The sequence below is a fragment of the Tigriopus californicus genome, chromosome 2, assembly GCF_007210705.1.
Source record: "Tigriopus californicus strain San Diego chromosome 2, Tcal_SD_v2.1, whole genome shotgun sequence".
NCBI lineage: Eukaryota > Metazoa > Arthropoda > Copepoda > Harpacticoida > Harpacticidae > Tigriopus > Tigriopus californicus.
The window spans coordinates 11,092,299-11,114,025 of NC_081441.1; the positions used below are offsets into that span (position 1 = coordinate 11,092,299).

The 21,727-nt window shown below is 44.2% G+C and overlaps 7 protein-coding genes across 7 annotated transcripts in view; 5 read left to right on the forward strand and 2 right to left on the reverse strand.

The window, feature by feature from the left end:
• LOC131892673 (phosphatidylinositol transfer protein alpha isoform-like) overlaps nucleotides 1-2,642 on the forward strand; it is an 8,472-nt gene extending 5,830 nt beyond the window's left edge. The window contains exon 2 of the mRNA XM_059242496.1: nucleotides 1,898-2,642. The gene's annotated coding sequence lies outside the window, so the exon portion shown is untranslated. The remainder of the gene's footprint in view (nucleotides 1-1,897) is intronic.
• LOC131892672 (phosphatidylinositol transfer protein alpha isoform-like) lies at nucleotides 239-2,642 on the forward strand. Its single transcript, XM_059242495.1, has one exon. The coding sequence runs from the start codon at nucleotides 985-987 to the stop codon at nucleotides 1,789-1,791; it is 807 nt and encodes a 268-aa protein (XP_059098478.1). The 5' UTR covers nucleotides 239-984; the 3' UTR covers nucleotides 1,792-2,642.
• Nucleotides 2,643-5,444: 2,802 nt separating this feature from the next.
• Nucleotides 5,445-8,606, forward strand: LOC131891697 (uncharacterized; the record flags this gene model as incomplete). Its single annotated transcript, XM_059241327.1, is given in 4 exon segments — nucleotides 5,445-5,803; nucleotides 6,300-6,835; nucleotides 6,898-7,273; nucleotides 7,503-8,606. Coding segments are annotated over 4 exon segments (2,013 nt in total). The 3' UTR covers nucleotides 8,304-8,606.
• A 434-nt stretch (nucleotides 8,607-9,040) lies between these two features.
• LOC131891708 (transmembrane protein 14C-like) lies at nucleotides 9,041-9,612 on the forward strand. The gene has a single exon (XM_059241338.1). The coding sequence runs from the start codon at nucleotides 9,130-9,132 to the stop codon at nucleotides 9,469-9,471; it is 342 nt and encodes a 113-aa protein (XP_059097321.1). The 5' UTR covers nucleotides 9,041-9,129; the 3' UTR covers nucleotides 9,472-9,612.
• A 205-nt stretch (nucleotides 9,613-9,817) lies between these two features.
• LOC131891686 (claspin-like) lies at nucleotides 9,818-13,744 on the reverse strand. Its single transcript, XM_059241318.1, has 4 exons — nucleotides 10,980-13,744; nucleotides 10,621-10,901; nucleotides 10,259-10,554; nucleotides 9,818-10,191 (listed from the first exon to the last, which is right to left on the reverse strand). Exons 1-4 carry the CDS (start codon nucleotides 13,631-13,633, stop codon nucleotides 9,898-9,900), a joined length of 3,525 nt encoding a protein of 1,174 aa, XP_059097301.1. The 5' UTR covers nucleotides 13,634-13,744; the 3' UTR covers nucleotides 9,818-9,897.
• Nucleotides 13,745-15,618: 1,874 nt separating this feature from the next.
• On the forward strand, nucleotides 15,619-17,903 carry LOC131893411 (FUN14 domain-containing protein 1A-like). The gene is made up of 2 exons (XM_059243429.1): nucleotides 15,619-15,836; nucleotides 17,448-17,903. The coding sequence occupies exons 1-2, from the start codon at nucleotides 15,758-15,760 to the stop codon at nucleotides 17,819-17,821; spliced, it is 453 nt and encodes a 150-aa protein (XP_059099412.1). The 5' UTR covers nucleotides 15,619-15,757; the 3' UTR covers nucleotides 17,822-17,903.
• On the reverse strand, nucleotides 17,872-20,582 carry LOC131893410 (prenylcysteine oxidase 1-like; the record flags this gene model as incomplete). Its single annotated transcript, XM_059243427.1, is given in 6 exon segments — nucleotides 17,872-18,413; nucleotides 18,791-19,026; nucleotides 19,434-19,776; nucleotides 19,838-20,039; nucleotides 20,121-20,327; nucleotides 20,519-20,582. Coding segments are annotated over 6 exon segments (1,527 nt in total), but the record flags the coding sequence as incomplete, so codon positions are not given.
• Between the last annotated feature and the right edge of the window lie 1,145 nt (nucleotides 20,583-21,727).

The window sequence follows — 21,727 nt, forward strand, 5'->3', positions numbered from 1 at the left end:
CTTCATAAAAGGGTTAAAAGAAATATGATTTGACAGGCTATCATTTCAATCAGCTATTTTTGACCTATTACCTTACCAATGGAAAATGTCCAATTTTCCTAATTGAAGTATATCCCCTGACCATTATAACCCATAGTGAGACAAATCCATCCGAAGATTCGTTATCTCTCCTACCTCGTTGTTGGTCATTGACTCATCATACCATCAAAGTTCAATTCAAAATGTCAACCCTGAGCATATCAGCTTGAAGGAAGTGACTGTCGTCGTGGATGTGGAGGATTGTCGAGGCCGCCCGCCGCTCATGCCTAGGGTTCCTACTAGCACCCATCTCAAATCTCTCACCCACACGTCGCCCGTTGGCCATCCCACTGCCTCCAGCCACATATTGACCCTCCATCCGCTCGAGAGTCACTTTATTATTTCATTTGAACCTAGGGCTATCTCGATTAGCATCCCAAGATTCTCGGGGGATCCTCAGGATTTGTCCTCTTATTTTAGCCGGATTCGCTGCTGTGCTTGTGTGAGAGGGAACGTGCAAGTCTCGGCCTAGTGAGATTGAACAGCTTCTCTGGCCGCTGGCTCGCTGTCTTTTGATTGAGGCTGCTCTCCTTCCAATCTCTGGGCTTGAGGACACTACTAGACGGCCTTCTTGTGGTGCTACTACTACAACGATTGCTACACACGCAGCTCATACACACTTTCACTCGTGATTGCCCCTTTTTTGGCCTTTTGAGCTGCTCGTTCGTTGGTCTTGATCGTCTCCCTCCTTTTCTTCAGACTCGGGGTCCCCTGGGAATTGGCTCATTTTGGTGACGAGGCTGTTTGGCCAGGCTCTTAAAACAGGTGTCATATATCCTTGGTGCATGAGGCGTGAGGTCACTCTTGATCGGAGTTGAACCTGGTTGGCACTTGATCAAGGTCTGGCCACGCCCCCTGAGAGGTGATCACTTGAGACAGGGATTGCTTTTCCGGGTGAGTGTCACCATGTTGATCACCGAGTTCCGCGTGACCTTGCCCATGACGGTGGAGGAATATCAGGTGGGGCAGTTGTATTCCGTGGCTGAGGCCAGTATGAACGAGACGGGGGGCGGGGAAGGGGTGGAGGTGGAGAAGAACGAGCCCTACGACAACTACCCGCTACTCAATGGCAAATTCCTGAAAGGCCAGTACACCCGGAAGATCTACCATTTGGCCAGTAAGGTGCCGACCTTGGTCAAATGGATCGCTCCCAAAGGTGCGTTAGAGATCCTGGAGGAGGCTTGGAACGCGTATCCTTACTGCAAGACGGTGCTCACCAATCCCGGGTACATGAAGAAGAACTTCTTCATCAAAGTCGAGACGTATCACTTGGCTGACCGTGGCGAGTCTGAAAACGTGCATCAACTCACCAAGGAGCAATTGGCGCAGCGAAAGGTGGTCCACATCGACATCGCCAACGATCCCGTGCTGGCCAGTGATTACAAGAAGAAGGAGGACCCAACCCAGTTCACGTCTAAAGGTGGACGGGGTCCCTTGGGTGGCGATTGGCGCAAGACAGTTCAGCCCGTGATGACCGCCTACAAACTGGTCACCATCGAGTTCAAGTGGCTGGGGCTTCAAAACAAGGTTGAAAAGTACGGCATGGAAGCAGAGCGACGGCTGTTCACCAATTTCCATCGTCAGTTGTTCTGCTCCATTGATGATTGGATCGAGCTCACTATGGAGGATATTCGGAAATTGGAGGACCAAACGCAAGCTGACCTTAAACAACAACGGCTAACGGGTGAAGTTCGTGGTACTAAGCCGGTATGAATCCGGATGCTTCAATCTTGTTCTCAATCGAAGAAGAAACACCCCCAAGATTTATTCGCCTTAGAAGACATACCAAAAAGTGTTTTCGCATGACGCTCGTCGATAGGTCAGTCGGTCAGTCGGGCGGGCGGGCCAGGATGCAAAGTTTCAAATCCACGAACATTCCACCGTTTTCTCAACAACACACCCACCACCATCACCCTCAACATTAACGACGAAGAAAATAATGCAGCTCCCACGGTTATTTTTTGCTCTCTATTATTGGAATGGACGCCATAACGATCCCGAGTGCTGGAACTGATATTTAGTCAAGAACTACTAGTTTGAGTCCAAACCATTCATATATACACACATTGCAGCTGAACAACATTATTATTAATTCTCTTATGATCCATATAACCATTGCCATCATTTTTGTTAAACTATCGTCACCACTATAACCCCATCTTTGCCGTAAAATCTTGCAATTCTAGTTTCCTCCCTATCCCTGCCTCACTCACTTATCTGCGACCTCTTGAAACATGTATCGAGAGAGACCGAAGGGACAATGTTCAGTCTCTCGCTTTGCCCCCACTTGATTTATCACGGCTCTCCACCCCCAGTTCCCAGTTTTATGTCCCATGGAGCTTCCACATTGCCAAACACATGGGCTGCTCCAGAAATATTTGTATCAAACTTTCCTTCTTGATCCTTTGGACCGATTTTATGAATGCTGAAGAAACTAGAAACACCGCAACTTCCTTGATCAATCTACAAGCAACTACCAAATGAGCGAGCATCTATCTCTATAATTTATAAGAGCGCATCGTAGATTGACTATAGGAGTAAATACATTTTGACTCTTCATGTGACACACGTTTCGGATTTTTTGACTTAACAATTTGGTTGGGCATTTCTGGAAGGATTTGAAATCGATTTATAACAAACGTGTCTTTCGTTTTCATCAAAAATATCTATTTATATAGTAGCCGTTGCTTTCATTGGATGAGGTTCGTAAAATGAGGCTAGCTGAAAGTCAAAATATTTTCGCTAAATGTTTATGCTACCAAGTTAGAAGTGAATAGAAATAGATAGGCGTTGTTAGAGCTTCTCTTCGAACAACAGGGAATAATAATAAAACACGTGAGGTTAATGTGTTGACCTTGCTCTTTTTCTGTATTGGATCTATGAGGGTTTCAAATGAATATACTCTATGTATCAATCTTGTTCAAGCGACTCAGCTTTGTTCAAGAATTTTGCATTTGTTTTAAAAGTGCCATACGGAACCTCGCCACAAGTGGTTCTGACGGTTTTTTTCTATAATTGTTTCCGGTTTGAACATTCATTCGTCAATCCATTGACTCAAGTTGAGGGCTGCTGTACGGCCAAGGCGGATGAACATTCATTCGTCAATCCATTGACTCAAGTTGAGGGGAAATTTGTCAAAAATGCTCCCTCTTCAGCTTAATTTGTACAAAATAGCATTCAGGCATTGTGGAAATGGGAAACCACGGTTGGAATATGGAGTAGAGTACTTTGGGGGGTCACCGTCCTTTCCCAATCTCTTTCTATTATGAAAGAGGGCAGTCAGGTGGATAGATGGGGCAAGCTATCGAGCACATACCAACGAAATTTTCAAGCGATTTAACATATTGAAAATAGTAGATGCAGTCACGATTCATTTGTTACAGTTTATGTATAAAAGCTTAAACGAAAAAAAATTCCCCCAGTCCTGAACAACTATACACACGGGGAGAAAAGAGGTGGATTAGAATTATTTTCACTGCCACTCGCCCGTAAAAACTGGGGTGAACGGCTTCCTGGGTTTGCGTTTGCTAAATCCTGGAATGAGTTTTTTATTGAAACAAAAATTGATATTGACTTTAGCATCTCTTTTAAACGATGGACCTCTCGTCTGACAGACTTAGTCATCGCTCGCTACCAAACCACATGCAATATCTTAGACTGTAGGTCTTGTAACCGTTTTTAGGGTAAACTTCGAAGGATTTCCATCACAAGGAATGCTGCCCTGGCCGAGTGCGGAAAATCCCGGTATGGGCAGATGCACAGACCAGATGAAATTCAGGGCCCTAATAGGGTTGGGTACCCATGAAAAAAAGCCAAGAGGCTTATGGGAAACATGGGGCATACCTAACCTTCTTTTATCTATACAAAGGAATCCCCGAAATACATACACATACACATTATGATCTTGCTATCAAAATGTGCCATTTTCCTGCACTTTCCGAGGGACCTTTTAGCAATTTTTTTTTTAAGTTGAATAGCGAAATGTAAACTTTCACTTAAGTAGTACTGAGGATTACATTACCTGTAGCTTCTAGAAAAGCTGTGAAATGCCAAACCCAAAAAAAATGCGACGAAAAACAATGCTGGGGTGAAATGATTTCCATGTTAGACTGAAAAATGACGAACAAAATCCGTTTGTCGACATCGTGACCTAGCATGCAATGATACAACTGCCGGCCAAAACTACCTCTTGCACCAAGTTCAATTTATAGAAATTGGTGGTGTCGGTTCCACCAACCGGAAAGTAACATACGGGGTTCCTCAAGGAAGCATACATGGCCCTTTGCTCTTTTTGTTATATATCAACGACATGGCAGAGGCTAGTGGCTTCCGAAGGATCTTGTCTGCTGATGATACCACATTGTCGTACTTTGGAAACCAACCAATCAGACTAGAAGAAAAAGTAAACCATGAACTAAAAAATATGTGCTATTGGGTTAAAAAGAAACAAACTTACCCTAAACAAACGTTGGAAAAATTAAATTCATGATGACAAATCACAGAAATTGCAATCATGAAAGGAATATTGAAATAGTTGGTTGTAAAATAGCTGAAGTAGGTAGCTCAAAAACGAAGGAAAAGTCAATTCAAATATCTAGGTATGAGACACTATATTTAGCTGGCATTCACATATATATTACATTGTAAGAACCGAGTCCGAAGATCAGTACCCACTACTTTAAAAAAGCAACTTTATAATGGTGTAGTTCAAAGTATTCTAGAATACAGACTTGAGTTCTATGGTTTAAGTTTAAATGAATATTTGGCAATACTACAAAAAAGAGCCATTCTTTGGATAAACAATACCAATTGGTTGTCCCACATCGAACCACTTTTTATAATGAATAATCTTATAAAAGTAAACGATCTGAGGACCCTTAAAGTCCTTGAAATCATGCAAAGAGCAGTTTTAAAGGAACTGCCATCAACATTAAAAATATACCCATGGAAATATGATACTTGACTTGCTACTTGCTTATTTGCCATCATTGGTTCTTGAAATATCATCATTCTCCCTGAAATAAAATCAATGAGTATTTCGTTATCCAGCTAAGAAGCGACAAAAGTTGGCGGCCTGAAATTTAGGCCTGCGAAAATACACTTTTCGCGTTAAACCTAATAATGTTTTAAACGCTTTTTTGGATCAGACTTTCCTTGAGTGTCCTAGGTAGAAGGCGACTTGTCATCAATGCAAAACTTTGAGGTAGGGAAATGAGAAGCTCTAAAATCATGTATCTTTTTTTGCCACTGTCCAGAATAGTCACACTGACCTCACCAGTTGGCCAAGTTCATTTTGAGTGAAAGCACGTGGTTCCCCGTCACTGTCTCTCTTGCCAATCCGGGGAGAAGGCCATCATCATCGCTTACCCTGCCCCATCCTCGGATCCTCCACCTCCGGTCCCTCCCCTCCCCCTCAAATTTGGCCATGAAAATGAGCGGCCGCGCCTCGTCGGGCCATTCAGCCTCGGAGAATGGCAGTAGTGGGGCTAAGATACGCATTCGTGATCACATGGATGAGATCCTGGAGGCCAGAGGCTACTACCGTAAACACGTGGCCTTTGAGAGCGACGCCTTATTGCGCTCAGTGTCAGATGTCATGTTTCTGTCGCAAAGTAGACGCTTCGTATTGGAGAGAGCCCTGGCCGTGTTTCAAGATACCCCCAAGGGACGACACATTAGGCAACGCCTGCAGAATGATCAAGGCTATGATGAACCCCATCTGCAGGTACTTGATCTTGTAGTATGTCTGGGAAGAAGTGGACGAAGCTTTGGGATAGAGTGCTTTATCTATTATGGCCGAAATTCACTTCTCTTATGTTTAGAGGTACAAAGAACGCTTATTGAAATGAACGACATCTTATTTGAAGCACGTTTTTGTGTTACAAAAGTACTTAATTATAAAGTTTGACAAATGGACTTTGGGGTTCCGAAATTTAACCAAGGCTATTTTTGGTAATGATATTGTAAATTGTCCAAAAAGTAAGAAACATGTCACTGAGCTCAAGAATAATTGGGCAAATTCCTTGCAAAAACGAGATATAGTATTATGACCGAACATGTTTGATGCATAAAGGAGAAAATTGGCTTTGATTTTTTTTCTACTAACAGTTAACGTGAATGGGGAATGGTCAAGAGCTCCCACTGATTTTATTGTTCCAAATATTAGATAATAAATGCTCAAATAAATTTGAACAGGATTTTACTTTATTTTTTTTCCTTAGGTGCACTTGCTAGCCAATCTCTTAAATGTTGTCATTGAAATACTGGAGTCCGCCAATCCCTCCATCACCACGCTTCGGATCGAGCCTGATATGGCCTTGACCGATCTAAACCAACGCTACGAACTCATGCCTTGTGAAGACCAGCATGTCAAACCCCTAGTTCAACCCGATATGTCCCTCTCAATCGTTCCTTTGGACCCCAAGGCCACACGGCGAGCTTCTTCTTGCGCGGGACGGAACATCTTGCTGTGTTTCAATGCCCCCGCTCAATATGACCCCATTTATCGCAAGCAAACCATCGACGCAGCGGGAATGATCCAATCTTTGCTCTACGAGTTGCTTTACAAAGACGTATTCAAGATGAAAGATGCCTTTGAAGCGGCTGAGGTAATGCTTTATGCCAGATTTGATCCTCGCTTTGGCAAACCCGAGGTCTACAATAAGGAGTTCGGTGGAACTGCCATGCAAGCTTTGGATCAGTTCCTAATTCCCTTCCCTTACAAAGTGGCCAAAGCCCTGGACCCCACAGCCTATAGGTGAGGTGTGGACCTACATTGGTTTGACATTTATGAATAGAGGAGGACCATATTGATTACAGGAACATCGAGTACGACGTCTGGTCCTGTGAGAAACGTCCATTGAAAAATATGTCCCCGGCGAAAGGTTCCAATCCATCCCCACACCCTGGTTCGAACAATCAGGGTTCTAATCTTGGAACCCTGAGTCCGGGAACTCCCTGTGTGATTCGAGACCAACATTTAGGCGAAATATATGGTCGCGTAGTCAGGCCGTGCATGGATCGAAGGAAGATCGAGGTCTTTCTTCCTTCGCACGGCTTACCCATCTTTGTCCCACGTAAGATGGTCATGCCCATTAAAGAGTTCCCCCCGGAACTTGTGTCATTGTGGGAGGACGCCAAAATGCTGTTTCGGGACGAAAACGACAACGATTGCCGCATTGGCGATAACCCCGAGGTAACACGAATTGATCCCCTCCTTGGAAAAATATTTTATTTCTGAAATGAGTTCATGCAGGCCAGGTATCTTAAGAGAAGGTTTATTTTCACAATTCGCCCTTGAACCCGGCAATGAAGAGAAACATAGAGTTCACTCTTAAGTAATTTCTATTCGCCATTAGACCATGTATGTACCCTTTATTCCACCTGTCAATCTGGGATTCCTTTAAAGTCGTCCTCTTCCTCAGATATATCCATATCATACCTCTCTCATGGCGACCGCACCAGCACCCCCGAAGAGCCAAGATATCCAATCGTTGAACATCCAGCTGACGGCCTCTCAGGACCCGAAATGGATGGAGAAATTCGACTTCACCGTCCCTCCACCCCATTTCAAGCATGTCAGGCCGCCCCTGGATCCCATCTCCCAACAGCGCGTGGTGGCTGAATTGGCTGCCGCCCAGAGGAGCAAACAACAAGAGGGTCAGACTCATTTCGAGACCCAGTCCCACTATGAGGCCTCCCTCACCCCTCACCCATCCGATTGCTGCTCGTGGCTCTCGGGGGGCACCCCTTCCAGTCCGTTGCCTCAAGGAGGGTACGTGGGAATGGACCCACCTCACCCTGATCCTGCCGTCTTGTTGTCCGTGGACCAGAATGGCAATTACAGCTCTTGCGGATCCACCAGTCCTTTGCCACCGGTGCAATCGCAGCCGCACCAATACCAGACCAACCTGGTCGCCCCCACCGACCCAACTTTTGTCCTATCTAACCCCATGTTCCATTATGGTGTACCTGTGTACTCGCCTTTGCCGTATGACGTGTACAACATGGCAGGCACGCCTCAATTCCCGTTCACCCCCCTGAACACGCCACAATTGCCCATGACTCCGCTTACCGGGGGGACCATGTTCCAATTTCCGTCCAGTCCATTGCCTGTTCCGTCGAGCACGCCCAATCCGATGTTCATGGATTTCCATGGGGATGGCAGGAGCGTGTTCGTGTTCCCCCAAGTTAAATATCCGTGCAGTAGCCCCCGTTGTGACTAGTCAGCCTGATCTGACATGATAACTCGTAGACTCGTTCCCATTTTTAGTGCCCTCAATTTTACTTGCCAAAAGGAAATTAGGAACACGCATACTCAAACCCCTTGATATGTAAACATAATATTGATAATCATAATCAACTAGAGAACTGCATCGCTACTCACTAACCATTAGCTCGCTCTTTGTATGTGCGCATCTGTGTCCTTGCCATGCAACAACCAACGCCTTTGTGACATTTTGTATCCCCCTCATAGTTGTAGTCTCGATCAAGTACAGCATTATATACTTAATGATTTTCAAACCGTGTTCGTAGTCTATTTTGATTTCTTCATACTGTTCGGAGTTGTACCTCGGCTTTTGTAGACTGATTTTGTGACAAGGCTCGAAACTAAGATTTGAATCTGTAGGCGAATCTTAAGAATTAAATCATATTTTTAGGGCGAAAAAAATCCCTTTAATCTGTTTCTCATAGTTCAAGCCCGTGAAAAAGCAAACCAAAAAAATAAAGACAGACGCAAAGAAAGACGCTCGAAATCTGACCATATTTTCGAAGGGATTTGATTTGCCTGTCCATAAACAGAAAATAAGCAAAAGCTCAGAAAAACTGCTCTAAGCTCTTCAGGTTAGATTAATGAATTGATGGTTTAAAAGCAACAAAGAAAGGCAATCTTAAGTCTAAATCTTACTTAGGACCGAAACTTATTCGACGATTTCGCGCTCCGCTTCAAAACTTCCCACGTCATGCCGGCCAAAAAAACAAACTTCCCTTTTTACCTGTGGCTTCTCCGATTGATCTCTCTCATCCATAAGATCCATTATTACCCTCACCATGACTTACGACTTCGTCGCCATTGCCTACTCCTTAGCCGTGACGGCTGGAGGCGTGTTGGGCTACGTCAAGAAAGGCTCGCTCATGTCTGGCATGGCCGGGGTGGTTTGTGGCGGGCTCTTGGGATTTGGGGCCTACCAGACCTCGCAAAACCCGAATAATTACTATCTCAGCTTGGGCGTGGCCGGGGTCATGACCGGGGTGATGGGTTCGCGGTTCTTGAACTCAGGCAAAATCATGCCGGCCGGACTCGTGGCCGTCCTTTCTTTGGCCATGGTTGTCCGATATGGACTCCGATGGGCCAACGCCGCCAAAACAGCCCCACCACTTCGAAAAGATTGATTATTCATAGCCTCAAGCATCGGAATGGAATAGGCGCAACCATTTATTTTATCTATTTCATCTGCTGTGGCTTGTTTGTTTTGAACACGCGATTTTGTATGCTTACGGGGAGTGTGAATCGAATATATATTTGCATTAAGACACATGTATTTATTATTAGTAATAATTATAAGTAAATAATAATCAATAACAATAAAAGTATTTTTGCACTATTTTACAATAATGGATTTTGTACGGCATTAAAGTGAGAAATTGCAACTAAATTTATCGACATTTTGAACAGTGTTAGGATGACCCAGATAAGTCGATCTTTTGCCTCGTTTCTCGTTATTGTCTTGGACCAATACACAAGTTTAAACTAAGTTTATTATCATTTGACACGTCATGATACTTGGGATAAAACAACGAATAACTAACTAAGAAGACTCAGGACATGAAACCAAATATGGTGTTTGCACTGTTCTCGTCAATGCTTCGCACAACCTTGGGTTTCTTCATTTGAGGTGCTACCGAACGGCGAGATTGCGCTTTAGTGGGTTCTTTCGACTCAACATCTCTCTGATCAGCCACCTTCTTGGGACTTAAAGCGGCAAACACAAAGTTTTTTGTATTCTTAGCTCCAGTTCCGTTTCGAGCTTCACTTTTGCCTTTGGTAATTTCAGCCAGACGGTTCAGGGTCTTTGTGTTTCTCGACAAAAACGACCCTCTTTGATTTTTGGACTAGAAAACAAAGGTTAACACCAGGTTAGCATGAATGGCCAAGAACATGTTTTGCATAAGAACTCACCAGAGATTGCAATGGGAGTTTGGGTGTGGGGGAAGGCATGGATTTGACTTTCTTAGGATCAGGGCCCTGTATGGAAGTATCTTGTTTCGAGTTTAGCCGTTTCATGGCACGATTAGCCATGACCAGAAATTGACTCTCCACTGGATCTGGGTCTTTTCGGTCCTTGACTTCTTTGGCTTCTTCTAACCACTTCTCCCTTTCTAAGCGTTCAATCCGGCGTTTCTCTTCGGTCTCATTTTGTTCCTCAGTCATTGCTTCATCGTCACTAGCACGTTTTTCAAGCTCTTCAGCCTCGTCTTCATGCAATAAATATGAAAATAAATAACGATAACATACATCTAACGTATAGGTATCAATCTTACCGATATCTTTCCATTTAAAAGTTCGCGCCCTCGCTTTGTCGCTATGAAATTCGCCATCCTCTAAGAATGCCTCTTGCAACAGTCGAACATCCCGACGATCCTCGTCCAAGATTTGCCGTTGATGAATTTGTCCTAATCGATCACGGACCTCATCCTCGTCCATATCATCGAGATCGCCGTCTTCCAGTTCGATTTGATCCAGGCCGTGTTCATCTTCATCACCCGAATCAGGCTCTGATCCAGATAACTCGGCTTCGTTCTCAACAAACTCTCTTCGCAAACTAAAGAAATGTGAAACGCTACAAATGTGATACTTGCCACGAGATGTGTGCAAAAGTTTTTGGATTTTGAGAACTTACCCTCCTTTCTTATTGAACAACTTCTTAGCAACCTTTTTCGGCTCTTCGATTTCATTCTCTTCAGAGTCGTAATTTACCTCTTCATGGCCATTAACGATCTCGTCTTCAAGGTCATTTTCCACTTCCTCTTCGCTAACTTCTTCCGGTTCGTTTTCATTCTCGGAATCCGACAAAACCGTGCGCTTTCTTTTCTTCTTCAATTGCACCGATGATTGATGATTCGAACCTTCGCCATCGGAATCCGAATGCAAGAGAAATCCGACATGTTCTTCCATGAATCCAGGGGCTTGTTGTTGCTCTGTCTCTCCGTCATCTGTCTCCAAGATTTGAGTGTCTTTCTCCGTTTCGGAAAGATTCGTTGCCACAGAAGTTGATGCAGTCAACAGAGGTTGCGTATCTTTCTCCGTTTCTGACAATGGAACTTGAGATGATATCTGCGTGGCAAATTCGCCCGAACACAGACCAATAATGGAATCCATTTCTTGCACCGCAGACGGGTCATTTTTGTCAAATAACTCCTCAAAACCACCAACTTTGGACGAATTGGCAGTGAGCGGAATTGCGTCCGAAGTATTCAAGTAGCCACCATCACTGTTTGCTTGTTTGAACCCCGGAATGCTGCCCATCAATTGTGAGAAATTGGGACTGCTTGGGCGCAATTCCTGAGTATCTTTCTCGGTTTCCTCCACATCATCCTCAAGTGCCAAACAGCCCATGTCGTCAGTCTCTTCATCGGCTTCATCGTCCAAAAACGAGCTCCGGATACGAGATTTCTTCGAACTGGATTTCTCTACTTCGGATGCATTATCGTCGTCAGACACTGGAGCTTCAGATTCATCATCATCATCCTCGTCGTCTTCTTCCTCGTCATCATCGTCATCTTCCAACAGTTCCTCCTCCTCCTCTTCTTCATCTTCAACATCAGCAAAGCCCTCTTCATTCTCCAAGAACCTGGAAACTTCCTCTCGTTTCTGGCGTTCAATACGTTTTCGCTCATCAATCTTTTGCCGCAAGGTTTGTTTCAACACTAAATGCTGCGCTCCAGGTCTTTCCGATTTAAGGCCTTTGAAGTTCAACGCTTGACTTTGGTATTTGACATTGTCGTTCTTTAACATGGCTTGTCCGTTTTCGTCCACCTCTTTGCGCACAATCGATAAGTTGACTTCTTTCGGCTCGGGTTTGTTATCCGTGCTCTTTCGATCGGCAATCACATGTCGGATGAATCTGGCTTGTAGGTCATTTAAGCTCTTATTTTCGCCCGGTGGCCCTTCACTTAAAATGATGTCCGCATCAGAGTGGTCCAGCTTCGGTTTGGTGTTCAAAACACTCAAACCAAATTTGCTTTGGAGAGCAGCCAATCGTTTTTCAGCTTTGGTTTGGTCAGTGAAAGGGGGAGAGGGGACTTCCGTGACACTGAGCGAATCCGGTTCCAAGAACAAGCGTAAACTTTCTGATTGGGCCTCGGGCGCCTCCTCTTCCGTCTGATCAGATTGGGGTGCCACGGTTCCTTCATCCGGTGTATCCGTTTGAGTCTGGAGAGCCACGCCTTCCGACGGGTGGGAGTCGACTGCGGCCAGGGTAGGCTCGGGTGTGTCACTGGGCGATAGAGGAGGCTGGTTGGAGGCTGAATCGTCACCACTTATATGCCCCGAATCGGCGGGTGGCGATGCTTCAAGCCCCTCCTTGGGGGGCGAGACTGGGGTGGCTTTCTCCGGGTGATAATCCGAATCGGCAGCTGCGTCCGAGGCTTCGTCATCGGATTTAAAGAACTCATTAGCGTTCTTCTCACGTTCTAAAAGAGCTTGGGCTAATTGCTGGGTCTGGGCGGGGCGCACGTGCAACTTGATATCCGGAATGATATCCGGCAAGCCCTTTTTTCGATTCAAAAACTCTTGCAAGGAATGAGCCTTGGGTCGATGATAGGGCAAATCCATGTGGGACTCCCGGAGAAGTCGATTGGATTCCGATCGAATCTCCATCATAGGATCATCAGGACGGGTGGCCCCGCTGCGTCGTGTCCGCGCTTTCGCCGGACCCCGTCGACGTCCCTTTTTATCCCTAACCGCGGAATCGCGCTCCTCATCCGAGCTGGAATCCCCCGTGACACGCGCATGGGTCGAGCCCCGGCCCCGCCCGGACTTCTGCTTGACCGCCCAACCGCGTTCATGGTCGGAATGGGCGGCTCCTCGTCCATTCTCCACCAATGGCAAGGGATCCTGCACGCCTTCATCCGAACTGGACGAGGCCACTACCTTGGAGCCGGCTTTCACGGCCCCCAATAAGGGTTGATCCTCGATGACGCCTTCATCCGAACTGGACGAGGCCATCCGCCGACGACTCTGGGCAGCCTTTTCAGCCACACCCACCTCCCGCCCCTGGCTCCTCGTCATCAAATCCGTTTTCATGGCTTCGATTTCGCTGTCTTCGCCGCTGGAGGACGAACCCGAGCCGGCTGAACCGTGGGAGGGGCGCCCGGCTGGCGGCGTGAGCGTCACCCATCGTGGCGAAGAAGGGCGGGAGGTTGGCGGGGAGGAAGGGGTGGGCGCTATGGCCGGCGAGTGGCCTTCAGCTTCGCTGCCGGAAGAAGTGGCGCCAGTCCCATGGGATTGAGGCGGGCCCGAAGTGCGGGCCGAATCCGAGTCAGAGTGGGCCATGCCGCCCACAGACACCCACACGCAGGATCTCGGGACGTTGATTTGAAAGGGGAGCGCGGAACCGGATCAGGTCCTGGAGACGGGGTTGGCTTTGGCGGTGAATTTGGAGAGCGCCAAAATGGGACCGAGGGTGGCTGAATTTGGTGTTTCCATCCATAGAGTTTGCCGGAAGAAAAATTCATATTTTTGAATAGCAAAGATTGGCCTGATAGGGATAAGGATGCTATGCATAGCCACGACTCATAAACAGGGCTTGAGCCGTTACCCCAAAAAGTAATGTGTTACCGTTACCTTTTGGAAAAAGTAACCCCTTACCATTGACATTAGTTATTTGCTTTTGTCGGAAAGATGAACCCGTTTGCGCGTTTTTTTAACGTTTAGTAAATATGACGTGCAACAAATGACTCCCGTGATTATTTATTTGATTCCATCAGAAATAAACGATTCGGCGAATTCACTGCATTTGAGACGGAGCTTTTAAAAATTTGGGGAGAAAACCTTTCGACATTTATTATTTCGCTTGTTAGAAAATAAAGTAACGGTAACGGGAGGGTTAAAACCCCCTTCCGTTACCGTTACTTTTTTCAGGAAAGTAACGCGTTACGTTAATGTTGGAAAATCAATGTTAGGCATTGAGGTAAACGTTATTCTCCACTGATTAGTTAGTAGGCTATTTTTTTAACTTAACCTAACCTTATTAAACCTAACCTAACCCAAGCTAACCGAACCTAACCTAAACAAACACGATCTTAAAAACCCTTAAGGTCTCTATCTAAACCCTAAACATTTTGCCACAAATTTAAAAATGAGCACCGCCAACTAATCGGTGGAGCATAACTTTTATCAGGCATTGATCCTCATGATGCAAACCCAAGGCTTACACAATGGAGATTTGCTCTTGATCATTAAAACATCAATTCAAGGTCATGGTAGATTGCTGTTGAAAGGAACTACTGAGTATTTTACTTGTAAGCTAATGTCATATTTGGAACAGTTCTAACATCGTGCTTTGATCATGGCTCAAAAGTACAGCTTGATCGAGCACCTACTCTCCAGACCATTTTTGCCATTCCAAGCCTGTAACTTTGTCAAACTAAGTCTTGGTCTCTTTTATATCATTTCATATATTGCATTAGAAAAAACAGACAATTTCAATTCAATATTGATAATCAAGATATGTTGAAACTCTCAGGAGAAATTCCACAATCAAGACTATTGCATGAATGCAATAATTCGAAGTTGTGAAATCCATCATTGTTCATTCATGACCAGGGCTTGGGTAACGCGGTAAAGATTTTTTTTTCCGAGCTCTGGATATCACCCTTAAAGTTATGGATCTCCATGACAAAGATGAGCTAAGTTTGGTCTTTAAACAGCTGACCTTACCCTTCGCTCTCTGTCAAAACCATCTGCAATAAAAAATGATTGGACCACCTAGCCGAAGTAAAAGGCGAACACATGGCTTCCTCAGCTGGGAAATAAATTTTGGTGTCTAGCGGCTCATTTCCAGGGTGGCTGGGTGGCGAGTGGTATTGCTGGGGCGAGTCCGTCAAAAGTCGGACTTGTACAAGTCCTTTGATTTTTTGACGAGTCCAGACTCGAGTTCGGAGGACTTGAGACTTTTACTATAGAGCCAAGTCTAATGAAAAGACTTGTCTTCCGAAATTCTAGAACAAAAAATGAATATATTTTTTGACAGGTCTGGACTTGAGTCCTTTCTAAAAGACTTGAGCCTGGCAAATTTCACCAAACTTGAGTAAAAGACTCGAGTGCACTCGGACTCGAGTCTGGACTTGCCCCAGCACAAGGAGTAGGTTTGTGCCGAATGTGTTCTTAAAAGAAATCCTCGTGAATTGGCAAGTCTTCAGTCATCACCACTGATCTGGTCGACCTGAAATTTTTAGGGTACACAACAGCTGACCCTGACGTTCTGGTCTCTTTGGGCTGAGTTTGGGCTAATGCCAGATCCAGTACTGGTGTGATCTGTGGTCAAAAGTGTCATGATTCATTGAGTCTTGCAAGACTTAGTACTGGTTGGTCACGGATATCCCTAGGCTTTTGTCCATTGTGAAGATTCTTCCCGAATCAGTGGCTCGAAAATTGCCCAAATCTCTTCGTAAGAGGATGGGCAAAGGGGAGAAGACCCTGGAATCGGAGGCCGAGGAATATGTGGAAGAAGTGAAAAATTACATCGACACTCATGGTATAGACTACAAAGCTGAAAGATGTTCCCAATTTGGTTAACTTTTAGTTGAACGGATTTCGGTGAAAGCCATCAGGACGATCGAGAGTCGTGGGAGAAATTGAAGATTAGAATAGAGACCTTGTGGGCGTTCCATGCCAAATAGGGCTTGTCAAGGGAACGTGTTCATGAACAACTCACGTTATTCCATGGAGTAAAATCCAAGACAATATGCCCAGCCAAACCGTACTGTGCATGCATTGCATTTTGACATTTATTTCATTTAGCCTGTTTGTCTAAGCAAATAACATTGTGGTATTGAGCCAATTTGATAGTGCGTTCACCGAATTATACCAAACATGTTCATTTTAATGGGTTTGTGTAACACAGCTCACTCAAAATCACTCGATCATTGAAAATTCAATGGACGGATGGCCTGAGTTGACTCTGATGTTTGTCTTAGTTTTCCCTCCCCAAAATGCCCAAAATCAGGGTGCTGGACCACATTTTTCCTTGACATTCCTTCACTTGACCTGTTCTATATACTTAGTATTCAACAATTGCAGACAGATATTACCAATTTGTATAGCTTGATTGTAAGGAGTAAAAGGTAATTCGCCTAGATAATAGCTTAGATTATGAGTAAGGAAGTTTAGGTGTTGGTTAGATTAGGGTAAGTTCGATTGACAAGACTTCAGTCTTAGGAGTTATCTTCCTTGGAAGCTTGACCGTTGGATTGGCAAGATTTAGCCGGGTAAGTGCGATCACTCACTTGCGTTTCCTCCACCATTAAACTGGAAGAAGTGCTTGATCGCCCTAATGGTTGTCACCTAAGTCCGTTCAAGGAAAGCTTTACCAAGAAGATATTCACTGAAGATACAATTTCGAGTGCTTATGGAGTCGAAGCTAAATGACGAAAAAATAGTCATAGAAATTGCCGAGAACTTTTTTTTACTCCACCCAACCCAATCTTTGTGGAATCAAAGAATCAAGAGAAGTAGTACATAGAAATACAAATACACTTTAAAGTATTGGCAACTATTTAATTTGCCTCACTTCTTTGGCCATATTGCTATTACAAAGAAAATATAATCATCGGCTGGTTTGGCGCAAAGTAAGCTGAAAAAGGTCAAAACTATGAACCTAATTGGTGGGCAGTTCAATGCTTGCCCAGTGCCATAAATAATTTTAAGGGCTGAGACGTGCCATACCCATTTTCATGTCAGAACAGATATCCTCGGTTCAACTCTAATCCACGACGTTTCTCAAGGAGACTGATGTGGATGTGACGTTTGTGGACTAAGAGACCAATTATAGAATGAATAAGATAATTAACTAATTTCAGCAACCCTGACCCGAGTACCCACCATTAAAACACAATGCTTGCCCTAAAAATTAAATGCCCAGTAACTTTATTTCTTTCTTAACATGCTGGTTATTGAGATTCTCGGTCATATCGTCTCTTTAAAGCACGTAGAAGTAGATAAATGGTAAAACCAATAAATTCCGACGAGTACCCCACTTTTTCCAAAGCGTGAAAATAAAAATCTATCCACTCTTTCCTGATCTTCGTTTTGAAAGGGAAAGTTATATTACATACCAATTCGTTCCGCTTTTCTAATCAATATGTAGGCGATCGATCCGTGCCCGCTGTGGTGAAGAAAATGGTCAAGGATCTGGCCAAGCGACCGGCTTCCCAGCAGATCGCCGTGAGTGCGACCGGTGGGTGGATCACGGGCTATCTCACCATGAAAGTGGGCAAGATGGCGGCCACCGTGTTCGGCGGGTCTCTGATCCTCCTACAGATTGCTAGTCATAAAGGCTACATCAAAATCGATTGGAATCGCATGGGATCTGAATCGCGCTCCATTTCGGATCGTGTCCGTCAAAACTTGCGCTTCCAAAGTCGTTCGGGATTTGAGCGATTTTGCGATTTCGCCTCTGAAAACGCCCCCATTGCAGGTGGATTCACCGGCGGATTTTTCCTCGGAATCGCTTCCTCGTAGAGATCATTGTTTACATCAACTATCTATGTATCAACTATTTGCCCGTCAGATCAGCATCAAAGAATATAGCGATTCAATCAGAGTTCGGATTATTATCATCATTTTCGTCATCGAGCATCATAGTTCATCATAACGTGTCTCGTGCTTCTTGGGCTTCTTTAAAATTTGCTTTAGGATCAGATTGGCCACATTTTTCCCACCCAAGGCGGACATTTCCATGGCAGAAGCCGCCCATTCAATAGCATTGATGTAAAACAAGCCTGGATGAAGGGTGAAATTCCCCAACTGATCGGGTTGGTAATGAGCAGTGTATTCCGGATAAGCCAACCAATCCACTATTTTGATGTCCTCTCGGGTCCGAAAAATATCATTCAGGTCGTCATCAGTTAAGGGGGTCTGGGAGAAGATCTTCCAAACTTCAGGGATTTTCATGCCGAAGCTATAATTCACGGGCACCAACAATGATATAGAGTTGATCTTGGAGTCGCCACTTACATAGAAATTGCTCGGGGAGACCAAGTTGATGTTGTTAGTATCGAAATATTTGGAACGTAAACGTCCATGCACAAAAGTGGTCACACAACGATGATACCTGAGAAGAAATATGACGTGTAAGATTCACGGCTTATCAACTCTAACAACTCGCATACTTTTTTTTTGCTCGGGCATATTAGTAAATAACAGTCAAGGGGAAGAACAGGATTTGATAGAATCAAATATCGGAAAATGAACAAATGTAGGATATGAACTATGAATTCATACTTTTACTTAAACTTGAACCTGTGATTTTCGACAAAAGCCAAGTACTCAGGTGATAATACAGATAACCAACAAGTTATTTATATTCAGGTTAGTATTTCCGCATATATTTCTGTAATTTTTATCCCGTTTTTCATTACCAAAATTCAATCAAGACCATTACAAAAGAAATTGAGATGTCCCAGACTTTTAAGAAGCTTCTTTTCTCACCTGCCAGGGAATTCAAACGCCCTTGGGAATCCTTGAAACTCCAATTGTTTCTTATCATTGGTCAAAGGAGTGGCCAGAACTACCACATCAAAAGTGCCATCCATATTTTCAGCCTCGAGTTCTGTCACGGATTCACCAACCCCACCTTCTTTCCACAAGTAGGGAACATTGTCATCCATTCTATTCCGATATTCGACTTTGAATGATCCATCTGCATTTAATTTCACCAAATCAACCTACATGATGATGGCGATGCTTTATTTCAGGAAAAATTTAAGAGAGAAAACACGCATTGTTGACAAAAGACTCTAAATCCCTAGGTTCCCCTCAATCAAAATATGTGAGATTCAAACTAACCTGAATTGTTCCAAGAGCCTTTGACACATCCAATTCAAGCCAACACATTGTATGTCTTTTTTCCTGGCTCAAAAATTCATTTTCATTTAACATAAACGCTGGATAAAGTTAAAAGTAAGAACTACAAGTTCTGCGCGAAGAGGGCGTTATGTAATCCGCTGTACTGGGATTTAGGCAGGCATAACTTTTGACATGGACACCCCCAATTATGTTGAAAATCAGCTCACTTATTACTCGTAACATTGAGTCCAACTTCTATTAATAAGAACATTTTGAATAATCTTACCTTAGCTGACACGAACTCGGCTTGGGACCGTTCCAAAAGAAGGGCAGGAACTTGTTTGTTGCCCCCAGATATGGACCACAAATTGCCTTCAGCCCCTGCCAGAGCCACGCCCCCCACCAGAGAGTGCAAATCACTTGGCAATTGGCCATAATTCACCCTCACCGCCGCAGTGGCAATCTCATGGATCAGCAATGGATCCATCCCTTGGGCTCGCATGGCCTCGTCCAAACTCCAAGATGTGGCGTTAAGTAAGGAGGCCGAAGATATTGAACGGGTTTCCATGTGCTTCAGCATCTCGGCCGTTGACGAGAAACCTATGCCTGCATCCAAAATGGGATAGATCCTGTAAACTGAAAAGGCTGTGAACTCGATCTTCGGGGTCAATGAAAGGTGGCTAAGAATACTTGGTGAAATTGGTGAGCAATTCCGAGATGAAGGCACTCATTTTGTAGAGACTGAGCAGACCATATCGGAGGATCATCTGGATGTTTTGAAAGTAAGTCCATTCTGTGAGTTGAAAGAGAACCTCCTGTCTCTCGTTGAAGAGGCTGAAGGTGGACATGGACCAATGATCCAAACGACCCGCTTTCTTCGTGGCTTTTAGTCCTGAAATCGAGCACATCAATATAAGAATCTCAATATCAGTTTGAAGATTCTTATGTCCAGATGTAATTGATGGAATATTACCCAATGTTTTGACGAATGTGGCCATTTCACGGTTCTGACTGTGGATAATGGACCCTCCGGATTCGTATTCATGCCCGGCCATTTCAATTGTGGCTAGTCGCCCGCCCACTTCGCCCATTTCAAAGAGCGTTAGACTCAAATTGGAGCCCAGCCCTTGGCGTAGGGCGTGGGCACACGAGGTCCCACCAATGCCTCCCCCAATGATGGCTGAGAAACAAATGAAAGTCGCAAATTAGTTAATACCTTGGATGTGATATGGGTCAATAATAATTGACTTTTGTCTTCTCATTTAAGTTTGGTTTTTGACTCTGACAAATGATATTTGGACAATTGTGAGAAAGCAAAATCATATGAGTCATATATAAGCATGGTTTTTGTAAGAATCTTCAGGAACCCACCTACTCTGAGAGGCCCCCTTGACTTTGGCTGTTGAGGTTGAACTGGAGAGGCCAGGAAACACCCAAGACAGGCCAAAATGCAAACCTTAGAGCAAATCATGGCTTGGCTTATTAAATCTGCAGCAAGTCACTAAGCACTACATGATGACCGGAAGATCATGTTTAATGATGCTTTCCAAGCATTATGTGCATTATGTGCATGCACTCTCTTTGTCAATGTTCTGAAGGTTTGAAAGCCGGAATGTCAGCTTGAGGAATTTCGGTGGCGGCAACTTCAAGCTAATGGTAAAGATGGCCAATGTGGAAAAGCTTTTTGGCTGCTTGTGTATGAAATATAAGGGGCAATTTTTAATCGTTACCGGAAAAGCCATCCGGTCGAAGTAACTTAATATTAACATGAAAGTTATCTGTCATATCCCACATGTTATTCGATGTTATGCGATGTCAGATTCAGTTAGTTGGCTGATGGAAGCAATTTGGGATTGTAGAAATTTTCTCTTCTTTTTGAAAGTCTTGAACTGAGCAAGATTTATGAAGCCGCTACTTATTATTTTTGGGGGTTGTTCATTACTAAAATATGCATGTGCGGGTATCAAAAATCATAACAGTAAGTCGGAAAGGCTCAATTTTCCAGAATCGACACCCGAAAAACAGAAAACGGAGCAGCACAGTTTTTGATTAACATTACCACGCCTATAAAAGAAAATGGGCAAGTCAAACACAAAAGTGACAAACCAAAAAAGAAGGGATAAGCCATACAAAAGATGGGCAGACCAAACAATAATAGGGTTTGTTCGAAAGCAGTATTGCCTGCGGAAGTGGTTGATATGGACAATATATGCATTAATGGCCTCGCAAAATGAGAAATGCGCTTTCACATTTCAAGCAAAGTATTCATTCAAATTTGGGCATTTTTGGGCTCTAATAGTTAACAGACCAAGTACCGTTTCCCCTGACTAACCCTTTACGCAAGGACCGAGTTGAGTCTGCCGACTCAAATTTGTTAGTTAATCAAACATTATTTAGGTTGAAACGGTATTACATAAAAGAGTTCAAATATTTCAATTGATCTGTACATTCCTTGTATCACGTTGCAGAGATCCACCCAAAACGAAACAAAAATCTTATTCGGTAGTCACTAACTAATTTCATATTGAGATGGTATGGTGAACGGTGTGCTACAAGGTACACCATTTGTCAACAATACAC